This window comes from Epinephelus fuscoguttatus, linkage group LG12 (genome assembly GCF_011397635.1).
Source record: "Epinephelus fuscoguttatus linkage group LG12, E.fuscoguttatus.final_Chr_v1".
Taxonomy (NCBI): Eukaryota; Metazoa; Chordata; class Actinopteri; order Perciformes; family Serranidae; genus Epinephelus; species Epinephelus fuscoguttatus.
In genome coordinates this window covers 24,757,635-24,771,896 of record NC_064763.1, presented here as the reverse complement: position 1 = coordinate 24,771,896, position 14,262 = coordinate 24,757,635, and the positions used below count along the sequence as shown (strand labels likewise).

At 41.3% G+C, this 14,262-nt stretch overlaps 1 protein-coding gene across 4 annotated transcripts in view; it reads left to right on the top strand.

Moving 5' to 3' along the window:
- ltbp3 (latent transforming growth factor beta binding protein 3) overlaps window positions 1-14,012 on the top strand; it is a 57,122-nt gene extending 43,110 nt beyond the window's left edge. For 3 of the 4 annotated variants that reach the window (XM_049592321.1, XM_049592320.1, XM_049592319.1), the window contains 9 exons: window positions 529-609; window positions 833-961; window positions 1,086-1,223; window positions 1,310-1,450; window positions 7,135-7,263; window positions 10,241-10,402; window positions 10,500-10,589; window positions 10,709-10,837; window positions 12,961-14,012. In XM_049592321.1, the coding sequence (XP_049448278.1) occupies window positions 529-609; window positions 833-961; window positions 1,086-1,223; window positions 1,310-1,450; window positions 7,135-7,263; window positions 10,241-10,402; window positions 10,500-10,589; window positions 10,709-10,837; window positions 12,961-13,112 (1,151 nt within the window). In that variant the 3' untranslated portion in view covers window positions 13,113-14,012. The remainder of the gene's footprint in view (window positions 1-528; window positions 610-832; window positions 962-1,085; window positions 1,224-1,309; window positions 1,451-7,134; window positions 7,264-10,240; window positions 10,403-10,499; window positions 10,590-10,708; window positions 10,838-12,960) is intronic. The other variant, XM_049592322.1, reaches the window with a different exon arrangement.
- The last annotated feature ends 250 nt before the right edge of the window (window positions 14,013-14,262 follow it).

Sequence of the window (14,262 nt, the reverse complement as noted above, 5' to 3'; positions counted from 1 at the left end):
GGGTCTAGCAAAATTGGGCATGTCTGTAAACAGGAGACTCTTCAGTGTCTTTAGAACCCATTGTCATTCAGATATCTTGAGGGGAGAGGTCAAAGGATCCCTGTAAAAATGCGAATGCCAGTTTTTCCCTCACCAAAATTTCGCCTAACTTTGGAGCATCATTTAACCCCCTTCCCAACAACTAAACATGATACAGTTGGTACCGATAGATTCATCAGGCCTTCAAGGTTCATATAATATCTTCACTCTATCTTTAAAACTCAAACTGCTACAGCCTCCAGAAGACAGTAATGTAAGCTGGGAACACTAGTGTCCTTGCGAAGTACAAGAGGTTCAAACGTTGTTGAGATAATACTCTATACTTTAAGAATTGTGCCCATGATAATAGCTGGTTCTATTTCTGTTGAGTTCACCAGTGCTAAATGCATCTGGGTTAAAGTCTCCATCAAATGGTGAACATTTTGTCATACTCTGCATCTACTGTATATTTTACTGTTTACTAAACTCTGCCCGGTCCTCTCCACCCAGCTGAATTCCGATTCCTGTGTCCAAATGGTCAAGGCCTATACTATGATGAAGGACTCATGTACAGCCTGCCTGTCTACCATGGTAAATATTACACAACTTGAGTCACAACATTCACAAACAAAAGGGCTACACAACGATAAGATATTCCTGCTTTTGCACCAAAATCCTTTGTTAGAATAAAAACAAATATAACATTAGAACGATTATAGCACCACCTGACTTAAGTACGCTCCTCATGAGATTGGTAAAACGTGGGGAGTGACAGTCTGTTTCTAAAAAGAGATTTCTTTTTCCACCTCTGCAGATATCGACGAGTGTTCTCTGTTTGCTGAAGAAATCTGCAAGAAGGGTCGCTGTGAGAACACGCAGCCAGGCTACGAGTGCTACTGTCAGCAGGGCTTCTACTACGACGGCAACCTTCTCGAGTGCATCGGTAAGTGTGTAGATATACACACCTAAAAATGTAACCTAAATAGCATCTGTAAACACGCTGTTTGTTTTGTAGATGTTTCATAACAGAAGAACGTTGTTCTTTGTGGTTGCCTGTTCTCCCTCAGATGTGAACGAATGCCACGACGAGTCTTTGTGCACTAATGGTCACTGCGTCAACACTGAAGGGTCTTTCTACTGCAACTGCAAACGGCCGTGGACTCCAGACCCCAGCAAGAAGGAGTGTGTGATCGCAACAGTAGCAGGTGAGTGAAATCTTATTCCGCGTTTATCTACTTGTAGCCAAAGGAGAGATTATCTTGATCTTTGAGTTGACCTTTCTGTTCTACAGATGTGAACGAGTGTGAAGACCCATCCAACTGTAAGAACGGACACTGTGTGGACACTCCAGGGTCGTACTACTGCATCTGCTCTCCGCCCTGGACCCTGGCCACCGACCGTAACAGTTGTGTGACTCCTGAGGAGCAGGCTGGTGAGTGCAGACCCTGTGCAGTGGGGGTGTTATGAAGAGCAGCGAGGCAGTGGTGGGTAACAGCAGTTTATTCTAGGAAAAAACAAAACAAAGAAATGATAGTGTTGGCTGTCTGCGCTTGTGGGAGGCAGTGTATATGAGACAGAGCTGATATCTGTGCCAAGCTGAACAAAGAAGGTGAACAAATCTACTAACCTTTCTGTAGGTGTCATTGTACTAAACACAGGCGAGAACACACATCTTCATCATTTTTCTGGTTTAAGTAGAAGGCATTGACATTATCATAATGAGGAGGCAGATCAAACATTACGCCCATGATGTTTTGTAATCACAATTAAAGATGATTACAAATTATGTGAGCGTGTCGAAACAGTTTGTGTTTTCATCACATTATAAGTGGCTCAAGGCGATTTTTGTGATCGTATTTTATCGCTTTGAGCCTGAAATTGACTTTAAGAGGTGATATTACAGAGGGACAACCTTGAGAAGACCCAGTGATTTCTTTCAGAGCTGCAACAATTAATCCATTAGTTGCCTCACTGTGAGTTTTTGTTCTAACTTTGGGGTTGATTAAAGGCCTGTACCAGAAGACCTGAGGGTTCTAGAGGGTTCATATGATAAAATCAAATCTGATAAATAGGTAGGACTAAGACCATTTAGAGCTTCTTAAACCAAGAAAATGATCTTAAACTCAATTCTGAAGCACACAGGAAGCCAGTGTAGAGACTTTAAAATTGGTGTAATGTGTGCTCTCTTTATGGTCCTTGTCAGCACACATGCAGCTGAGTTTTGTAATAACTGTGACTGAGCTGTTTTTCTTAGGAAGACCAGAAATTAGAGCATTACTACAGTAATCAATTCTGCAGGTGATAAAAGCATGCATCAGTGTCTCTGTGTTGGCTAAGGAGAGAAACGATCGCACTCTGGCAATGTTCTGAAGATGATAAAATCCAGTTTTGGTTATACTTCTAATATGCGGTTCACAACTAAGATTCGAATCAAAGATAACTCCAAGGTTTTTCACCTGTCTCTCTGAGCCTCAGGACCGATAACTAAGACCTCGGTTTTGTCCTGGTTGAGTTGAAGAAAGTTTTCTGCCATCCAGGACTTAACATCTAAAATACAGTTAAAAAGGGCATCAATTGGCCCTGAGTCATCAGGAGACACGGCAATGTACAGCTGTGTATCATCAGCATAACTGTAGAAACTGATGCCGTGCCTCCTCGTGACGTTTCCAAGTGGCAGCATGTAAAGATTAAAAGTATTGGAGCTAAAATTGAACCTTGGGGGACCCCACAATCCAGTATTTATTGCCAACTAATGTGATAATCGATTGATTGGTTTGAATGATTAAAAGAAAAAGGCAAAATTCTCTGATTTCAGCTTCGTAAATGTGAATATCTTCTGTTTTTTTAACTCCTCTATGACAGTAAGCTTTATATATTTGGCTTGTGGACATAACAAGACCTTTTGGGAGGTCATCTTAGACTTTGGGAATCACTGATCATTTTTAACCATTTTCTGACAGTTTATAGACCTAATCCATATACTAATCTATTAACAAAGGAACAATCGACAGATTTATCACCAATAGAAATCACTAGTTGCAGCCATCATTTCTTTACATATAGTGATGGCAGCATGATGATGTTGGATGAAATATTATACATACATTATGATACATATTCTGTCTTAGGTAAACTAATAATAATAATATAATACATTGGATTCATATAGCAATTTTCTGGGTACTCAAAGACACTTTACAGAGAACAAGAACAACAAAACAAAACAAAAAAGGAAATAATAATAGGTGTGTTTTGAGGGATTTCTTGTAGGTGGAGAGTGAGGGGGATTCTCTGTTGTATTTAGGGACTGAGTTCTAGAGGGTGGGGGCAGCAATGGAAAAGGCCCTGCCCCCCCAGGGGCAGTGGTTAGTCCTGGTGGGAGCAGGAGGTTTGCATCAGCAGACCTAAGAGTGCGGGAGGGAGTGTGCTGATGGAGGAGCTCAGACAGGTGGGTGGGAGCCAGGTTGTGGAGGGCGTTAAAGGTGATGAGGAGGGGGCTGATCTGGTCACGGGTGCAAGAGTGTGTTAGAAGATGAATAGCTGAATTCTGGATATGTTGTAGTTTCTTGAGAGTTTGGGATGATGAACTGTAGAGGAGACTGTTGCAGTGATCAAGTCTGGAAGTGATGAATGCATGAATGAGAGTCTCTGCAGCTGAGAAGGAGAGGGATGGACGGAGGCGGGTGATGTTTCTGAGATGGAAGAAGGCTGTTTTGGTGATGTGTTTGATATGTTGGTCAAAAGAGAGGGTTTGATCAAAGATGACATCAAGGTTACGGACATGGGGGGAGTTGAGCACAGTGGAGCTGTCGATGGAGAGGGAGAAGTTATGGATGGATTTGAGAAGAGATTTTGGGCCAATGATGACGACTTCTGGTTTGTAACAGTTAAGTTTGAGGAAGCTTGTTTGAAGACAGGATTTTATTTCAGTGATGCAGTTGGTGAGGGTAGAGTGAGTGGCGGGAGTGATGACTTTGGTGGAGATGTGGAGCTGAAATGTTGTTAGCGAAGCAGTGAAACTAAAGTCCAAACTAATTGAAAACATGCATTTAAGCTCATGGTCTGAGTTGCAGATGGTGAACGGACAAAAATATGAACATAGAAGACTTACAGTATGTATTTCTATGTACATTTTTTACATGTAATGGTAAAAATAGTTTAGACTGTAGACAATCAAGTGATGTGTGTTTGTTTGTGCAGCTTAGTGCTGAAATGAAATAGTTAGAAGTGTTCTATAACTTTATATAACTCAAGTCAGGAGTTGCCTTTGCAATCATTTTTTACTGTAACTGATGCCTGAACTGCTGGTCGTCGAAATGTCACAACTGTTCCACCCATGATCCCATCCTGCCTGCTGTCCTATTTATACTGACACCATTTCAGTGCTGTCACTACCTCCAATGCCGACTTACAGGCGAGGCAACTCTGTTCCCCCATTGCACAATTGTACCTATTATACAGAATGGCGAGGCGGCATAATGGCATGAAATTCCTGCTTTAAGAGGTAGTGTAAAAGGGGCTAGGGTTTGCTGATAAAATCTGGTTGAGAACTCTGTCTTAAACTTGGAATTCACTTTTTACCTCCTTGTGGCCAGAGGTTGGGGAAGTGCAGTTAAACTACCCCACTTTAAGAAAGCAAGGCTGCAGCTGGCATATGTGCAGAAGTAAATGCAGTGAGGAATGATTCTTGTCTGACTGTGAAGCATGAATATCAGATGGCCATTCTGTGACCATGTTGCCAGAGGTATTTTGTAGAAAGTGTTTGCAAATATGGCAAACTCTTGTTCCACTACACTTAAAATGGGAGATTTGTTTGCATTTTTTTAATGAAGTCAAACAGACTCCAGACTCCAACAGGTGTGTCTTTGTTAACTCTTTTGTTTGTCATAGTTGAAGACACACCTGAGCTCAGGATTGGAAAGTTCTAGTTTTGTAACAGTGAGGTGATGTTGTTTGCAGATGATGTCATCCTTTTTGTTTGTGGCCCTCAGTGTTTACTGTAGCAGTTTACAGCTAAGTGTGGCATAGTTGGGACAAAAATCAGTACCTCCAAGTCTGAGAGTGTGGTTTGTTCCCACAGAAGAGAGCAAAGAGCATTACTCCAGGTGACAGGGAAGTAACAAATCAAAGTGTAACTTCACAGATGGTTGTGTTATTAAAGACAGAAGTAAAATGGTAAATGCTGATAAATCATTTGAAGTCTCACCTATGGTCACAAGCTTTGAGTCGGCACTCAAGTCAAGTGCTTTTGCAATTACTTTTAGGAAGCATGTGGCCCACAAGTCCTGCCCTCGGACGCAGACTGGCCAATCATAACGTAGCATCGGGCTGGCTCAGACCAGGGTCCAACAACAACACAGCTGTACTCCATTGTCTCTAATGCAGTTGTTTCAGATTTCCTTCATTTTCGGGCTGGTTTTGTGGATTTGGAGCTAAATGTTGTGCCTGGGGCACGTCGTGTATTAATGATAATCGTTACCTGGAGAGGTTGGAAAAAGATATACGTTTCTTCCCTGTTCCAAAATCAGACCCTGAAAAGTGTAGGGTTAGCTAGCTAGCTACTGAAGATATAGCCTACTGAATGTATACACGTGCTGCTTTTGCTTTTTAATGATTATAACAGTGAAAAAAAGACCGACCCTGCTGTACAGGAACCAGTGAAGGGAAGCAGGGAAACTTTGCTGATGTTCAACCAGCTGTGTGTCATCACATTGTGCGCAGATGAATGTTGTTTGACTTCCCCCAGAGATTCCTGCCCTTCCGGAGGTGGAGGTTCGGGTGCTGGCAGTGGCACCAGCAAAACACCGTTCATCTGCACACACTGTGATGCCACACAGCTGGTTTAATATCAGCAAAGTTTCCCTTTATATTCATTGTCTTGTGTGGCGATCAGCAGTGATGTGGTGGTTCACTTTTACACTGTGATCTGTAGCCTATAGTTCAGCTTTAGCTTCTAACTGTCTTTGTCTTTTTAACCTGTTGTTGCTGCTGAGTCAGTTTGACATCCTGGATATATCCTTCAAACACAGATTGTAGACCCCTCTGTCTGCTTCTCTCTGGAATCACTTTCATTTTTCAAAAAAAAATGATATTATTTCTTCAGGGAGTGCAATTAGTTACAGTGTGGGCTCCATGCTTACTCCGACAGCTTGTTGGACCATCACAAATGGGAAAGATCAATTGACAATTACTATGCACTCACCACGAATTCTTCTGTTCTTATGCTGAGGACAGGAATCATGTTTGTCAAAGGTTTTGTTAAACTAGAAAACTGAGCAAATCCAGTCCAATCAATGTTGTTTTAAACTGACAAGTTCTGAACAAATAACAAATAACATGGCTGAATATGGCTTGTTCTGTAATGGCCTGAATTAAAAACAGTTGGACTGATAAAAGAGTTGGGAAAACCCGGTAGATTTTAAACATGCCTTTCTAAATTCATACCAGACCCTCATTCTTCAGCTATCAGTGTGGAGACACCATATGTGGTTTTGTTCAACCTTCAACCAAGAGCAAAGATTAGAGACTTGCTACATACACATCCCAGTACACACTGGCCATAATGGCGGTATCATTTTCTCTGCAAACTGCCTGCAAACTTTTCAGAAGATAAACGATTCCTCAGTTGAAGTGTCGCTTCCTCTTTTAACCTGCAGCCTTTGTGCAGATATCACAGACTGGTTGCATGTTTACTAGAGACCAGCTGCAGTGTTATGCATGACTGAAGCTAATTTTTGTCATAAGCAGAACTTTGCATGCAACATTTATGGTAGAAACGTAAACAGAAAGTAAACTAGGGGTGGACACAATAACAGCACCCACCGAACATTGTTATCCAAACCATTACAGTATCACTTCAAGCTTAAAATGTTCATTTTTTGTTGTGTCAGAGTTGATTCAACTGTCTGCAACTTGTTAAAGCTGAAAGTTGGATCAATGTATTTTTAATATATTCACAAACACTGTGCAGTAAACTTTACATAATGCAGGATAATTGTAATGAATTTCATGATGTAGCACATTTTTAAAAAATTATTGTGTCCACCACCTACAGACAAAGAGCTGGCCCCAAGCAGATGTTCATACTGTAACCAGTGTCTGTGGTGCCCTTTGCAGATGTGAATGAGTGCCAGGACCCCTCGTACTGTAAGAATGGGAGGTGTGAGAACACGCCCGGCTCCTTTCACTGTTTTTGCGACCCTCCCCTCACCTTCAGTGCAGCGCTGAAACAGTGCGTCTATGACGGTGGGTAAAATCAGCGTCAGCTCACCTGAGTATGACCGATCCAAATGAGTTTTGGCTTACCTCGACATCTGCCGCTCATGTTGCTCTTTTTAATTCCTCCCAACTTGTGTCCCATCTGGCCTGTACTGGCTTTATGTTTTCCCTCTTACCAACTTTATAAAAACGCTTTCCCATTCTTTGGAGAGATACCACTTTGTGTAGTTATTAAAAAAAATACATATGGAATTGAGGCATTGATGCAGACGAAGCAATATCTGAGCATGTTCAGTGTGAGAAAAAAAGTGATTACTTTTAGCATTTTCTCTGCATGTCTATTTTTCCAGAAACAATTTGTGTCTGTGCTGATGATAAAATTGATTTGTTCTGGTAGAGAAAAAACAGATCTTCATTTAGTGAAGAATGGCTTGACCTCACTGATGATCATTTTGCATGTAAGATATGTTATTCACAGTACTTTCATGTTTCCAGCTGCCATTTCTTACAGAGTAATGAACATCTTTAATATGGCTGGTTTAACATCTGTGATTATTGCTATAGGATTGTTTAGGTGTGATGCATTGCAACCAGCAGACCGAAAAATGACACAATTACTATATACTCTGTCTTCACAATTACAGCATAAGGGAGCTGTAACGAGAAGCTATTTGCCTAATTAGAGCAAACTGTGTCTTCATAATCAGTGCAACACACGCAGCCACTTAATCACACAGCCATCAATCTTACACTAATTGATAAGTGCTTGTGTTAATTTTTTTCAGTGTTTGTATTTATGACATTGGTTTTTGTAAGTGTGAATAAATAAATAATCAATAAATAAATAATAAATAATTTAATCTATTAAAGCTACAGTTGGAAACTTTTATTAAAATAGATTTGTCATATATGCTGGAAATGTCAAAATGTCACTAAATCCACACAGAAGCACATAAAGCAGATAATATGTGAAAAATCTGCCGTGACTGTTGGTAAACAAAAAATCACAGCCAAGGAATCTCTTACACAGCTGTCAATCATGTTAATCTTGGCTTGGGAACTGTGGTTAAACGATACGATGCGATATGATATGATACGATGCAATGCAATACCTTAGGCTATGATACGATACAATACGATGCCCTTCAATAATATGTGATACCATTCGATGCAATACGATATCCTTCTATAAGATACGATACAATGCAATACCCTTTGATACGATACATTGCGATTCCCTTCAATGGGTTACGACACCCTTCTATACGAAATGATACGTAAGGTACAATACCATGCGATATGATGCGATATGATACAATATGATACGTGCAATACCTTTGGATATGATATGACACGGTGCGATACCCTTCGATACAATACGATACTCTTTGTTACACTACAATGCCCTTCGATATGATATGATACCCTTCGATGCAATACAATATCCTTCGATAAGATACGACATGATACGATACAATACAATACAATACAATGCGATGCGATACCCTTCAATGTGATACCACACCCTTCGATATGAAATGATGCCCTATCCTTCAGTACAATTCGTTACGATATACTTTATTGTCCCCCGAGGGAACTTTGTCTTTGACACAGGAGCTGCACAAGTATTGCTGCCTACAATAATAGTCCAGAAGAAATGAAAATGCATACACTATAAAACCATGAAAACACATACTACACATTACAGTACTGCACTTCAGCCATTCGTGTATTCACACAACTTAGCACCATAAGCGAAACACAACACAACCCTTAAGCATCAAGCAACGTTGCACAAACTGTCAAATTAGGCAGCGCTGATCAAATATGAAACAAGACTTTCTGTGTTGCCTATTTCTCACCTTAGAAGTTTTCAGAAACATATTTTACTGTACTGTTTAGCTGTAAAATGAGAAAGCATGCCCCAGCCAGTGGGCGGTGCGTTGTTTTGGCTCAACTGTTTCTGTAGCTGGTCACAAGCTTTCTCAAATACAGCTAAACAGTACACTTAAAATTGTTTCTAAACTCATTCGATGTGAGAAATAGGCAATGCAATCAGAATCTTGATTCATATTTGAAGAGCTGCCTAGTTGGACGGTTTGACCACAATTCACAAGTAGAGATTGACAGCTGCTTCAGAGACTCCTCAGCTGTGACTGGTTGTTTTCGTTCATGTGCGTTAAGGCCCTTATAATCACTAAGAGGAGGCAGAGAAATACGATTTTTAATACTACTGTGTGGATGCATTTTCAGCAAATATGACAAAAGGTTATTTTTATAAAAGTTACCAACTAAAGCTTTAAAACGTAGCTTCCATGTGCCATGACCAGATCTCCATACTAGACAAACAATAGGTAGCAGGTTTAGTCAGGCTTTTCTTTTGTTGTATCTTTTACTTATAGACGACTGCTGCATATCTAACTTAAAAATGTCACAGCTACTGTAGGCTACACAGGTACTCACTATTTTAAGGGGTGGACTCATTTCTGCACTCTCACTTATGCATGTTTGGATAAGCTCCTGACGTCCATTACCCTGAACCCCAGTGAGCATGCATTTACTTCACTCTGATATATATTTTTTTTCACTGCAGCATATTTAAGTCAGTCTGGCATTTATTAAGATATTCTAACATGTGATCAACATCCATCATCTGTAACTGTGGTTATCACAACAATGCAATTAGATGTAGTGATTCTCCTCCTACAGCCAAACATATGCTTTTAAGACACTTTACACATGCTGAATACACCTGAAATGAAATTTACATACATTTTAATCTTTGGTTGTTGACATCTTCCACTGATTTGCATAACACTGCTTTAATCAGAAAACTTGATATTTTTCATAGAGCTCAGAGACTGGCTGAATGTGGCTTCCTGTACTTGAACCATGTACTGGAATTTTTATGTGAATCTGATAGTGCCTTAATTCTTACATTTTACCTTTAATTGTGAAGCTATAGTTAACATTTCATGTTTTTTAATCCTCCTTTTCTAACCAGATCGCACTGCAGCCCACAAAGACGTGTGTTTCCTGCAGGTCGATGAGGGATTGATCTGCAGTGAGCCCAGGAACGGCATGGTGGTGACCTACTCAGAGTGCTGCTGTCACTACGGCCGTGGCTGGGGGCCCGAGTGTAACACCTGTCCACCCCGAAACTCAGGTGAGCAAACTGAATTCAACTGGCCGCTTGGATTCAACGGCCGATTTCTGTTGTTCCTTTCCTTTAAACTAAGACGACTTTTATTCTTTGTGTTCAGAGATGTTCAGTCGTCTGTGTGAGATGCATCTGGAGACTGAGTCTGATGGGGAGCAGGATTTCCTGGCAGCTTTTGCCAACTACAACCCAGGTAAAACTATCCGCCATTTTTTGTCAATATACAATCATATGTCAGACACTCTTGACTATTTCCCCCCAACTAACCATTGTTTTCTTCCCACATCTCCCCTGCCTGTTTGTCTGTAAAAGGTGACAGTTCAGAGGAGGATTCAGACGAATGCAGCTGTGCAAACGGCCGCTGTGTCCGTTCCTATCTGGGCACCATGTGTGAATGTAACACAGGCTTTAGGCTGGACCACTCCCGCACCCGCTGTATAGGTTTGTCCTTGCTAGTCTTACAAAAATAGATTTTTTTCATTAATTATTTACCACATTTTAAAGGGACAGTCCACCCCAAAATCAAAAATACATATTTTGCCTCTCACCTGTAGTGCTCTTTCAGTCTAGATTGTTTTGGTGTGAGTTGCAGAGTGTTGGAGATATCAGCCGTAGTGATGTCTGCCTTCTCTCCAATATACTGGAACTTGATGGCACTCGGCTTGTGGCGCTCAGAGTGCCAAAAAATACATCTGACTAACTCAACAGCAATGTCTCTTTACAGAAATCATGACCCGGTTATTCAAGATAATCCACAGACCTTGTTGTGAGCAGTTTCATGTAGTGCTCATGTCAGTATCTACTGAAGAAGGAAGCATGCATCTACTGCTAGCTCAGCTAGCACCACTGAGCTAGGTAACGTTACAGCTCAGCCAAGGAGGATGCCATTATTATTTACATCTCACATTGTCACTAACTCTTGCCTTGTCTATGAGTAGATGCACCTTACCTTCTGCACAGTGATACAGTTGGTGGGTGTAGTTGGGTAGAATGAAAATAGTTCCTATATGAAACTTTTTACAACACGGTCTGCGGATTGTCTTGAGTAACCGGGTCATGGTTTCTGGAAAGAGACATTGCTGTGAGTTGGTAAAGATTCTCAGTCATCCAGGTCACAGTTATCTCAAGTGCTATATCGTAGGCAACTGGACTTGAGTTTCTTGGAGACGTTTCACCTCTCAGCCAAGAAGCTTTTTCAGTTCGAAACTTCAGTTAAAGACTTCACTTCAGACTTTTGGATGAGAGGTGAAACTCAAGCAAGTCCAGTAGTCTATGATATAGCTCTTAAGATTGCTGTGAGTTGTTCAAGTGTAGTTTTTGGTGCTTTGAGCACCACAAGCCGAGTGCCATGCAGTGCTATTATACTAAAGAGTAGGCAGGCACTCCTCCCTCTACCTCTGCTCTCCACCCCTGACCCCCCACTCACCTCGTCTAAACTTAGTTTAGCAGTTAGCGATGTCTTTCACTCACTCTCGGTCTCTGCTGTGTTTAGCTATTGCCCTGCCTACTTCAATGATGATGATACCTGTAATAAATGTAATATATTTGCTGAGATGGAGGCGAGGCTCAGTGACTAGAAGAGCTAGTAGAAGCGCTCCATAGCTGTAAGTTACTCCAGTAGCCGGTGGCAGCCGACTCGGCTAGAGCCATCACCGGATCCCGGCTAGTGCTAACACCGGGAGCTAACGCTAACGTTCCTACTCTTCTCCGTGAGTGAGAGCGATGTTTTAGCCGGGCTACATTTTACAATGCTAATTGCAAACGTTAGCTGGGCTGCCGGGCTACTCACCCAACACAACTGTAACGCCTGACCCATTGCTGGGACTGAGCCGCTAATAACTCAAGCTCCGGACATTAACCCATGCTACGATTGTAACATTATATTTAATTGAATCGACATAGCAACATGTGCCTAACGTTACTGTAACACTAATTAAAACAGACATTTTACTTTTTGTTGTACCTGTCCAGGAGAAGAAGAGCTAGCTCCGAGTCAAATCGTAGCCCCTTTAGCTCTCGCAGTGCTCTCCACCTTGGAAATGCAAGGCCAATGTTAATCCAGGTTCTGTCCCTTTCTTTATCCGACGACTTCTTTGCCAATGACTGTTGTTTCTTTAGAGGTAATGTCGGATCCTGGTCATCTTCAGGTGGACGTTCTGCTCTCTGCCATTTCGCTTCGAAAATACGCACTGCCATTGCTCACTGGCTGTAGCCTTTTATAGAGAAGGAAGGCCAAGGGCTCTGGGGGGGGGGGGTTCACATGAACGTGCAGCTGGACCGGCTTGTAAACAAGGGGCTGGAGATCAACACAGAGAGAGGGTGTGTGAGGTCATGCTATACTCCAGATGAAATTACACCCCTAGTTCTTCACATAGCAATTTTTTAATTCCTTCAATCTAGAAATGATGAATTTCCACTTATTGCTCCTTTAAGTAGCCAAAAGAGGTGTATGCAAAGACTGTTATGTGTATTAGTAACTTTGTGTTTGGCACTGTTACGCACTGTTTTATTTCCTTTTTTATAGCTTACCCTCTCTGATATGTGTTATTGTTGTTGTTTTTCAGACATTGATGAGTGTGCAGAACCAGGAGTTCGTGTCAGTCCATGCAAGAACGCTCGCTGTGTGAACACCGCCGGCTCATACAAGTGCTTTTGCAAACACGGCTTTGCGGCCACACGCAGGCCAAACACATGTATGCGACGCAGAGCTCAGTAACCTCCATGTGTCAGGCTGCTTATCCTCATCTACAGTATGCTGCACGCACACACTTGTGTCTCAGTGCAAACGTGGGACCGCGTGCTGGCAGTGAAACCAAGAACCTGAGCTCTCATCAGGAGCCAAATCATAGCAATGGCTCATATGAAATGTACAAAACATATCAATGTCACTCCCCATCTCACATTTAAAGAAATAATCAGACAAGGAATATGTTTGTTTGTTTGTTAAACATTTTTGTAATTATTATTATTTTTAATGTTTAAATTTGTGCTTTTTTGTGCTTTTTCTTTTCATTGACCTCCCTGTTGCATTGTTCTCATTCTTAATTTGAATCTCTGATCTCAAGCTGACTTCTGTTTTAATATGGAAATGTGTTCCAAAGACCTGTGTGGTGTTCCTGTTGTCTGCTTCAGCCCATTCATTATTTGCATACTAAAGGAATGCCACGAGAACTTTTACTTGGTCATGGTATTCCCCTTTACATTCCCATTCAAGTCCACATTCTGTCATGTTTAATTCTAAATTGACTGCATCTGGTAGTGTCTTTTCTAACCACACATTTGTTGACTTTGTGTTATTGTACAGTTTGTCCGATGGATCGACAGCCTCTGTAAGGATGCTCCCTGTCCTCCCCCTGTTTATTTGTTGATGTAAAATATGAGAAACCTGAAGTTTTTGTATAATTTGACATGTGTACCTAAGTGACTTTAAGCTAGAAGACAAAGGTCATGCACTTAGCGGTGAATATAGTGGGAATATTTGCTAAATGTAGCGTATTCCAGGAAGCCAAGAAAGTTGGCATCTGTTGTCATGGGTGCTGCATCAAAGTATTTAGAAAACCAGAGACGCTGTTGAGATAAGAAGAATTTGATTAAAAAAAAGAAGATGTCAACCAGTCATGTGTGTGCTGTTCTTGTGTTTATGTCTTGTTCACATATATGAAAACAGCAGACCAGCAACCAGTATGGGGGACTGCACTGTGGATGATTCAGTGTTGCCCTTTGAGCATGCCTAGAAAGCAAATAAACCCAGCACATGCCAGGGTTTGATCAGCTTCTCTACTCTTTTTCCTGTTACACAGTGAACAAATCTGTAACATTCATAAACACATTTTGTAATGCTCCTTTACATCCTACAGTGCAGCATT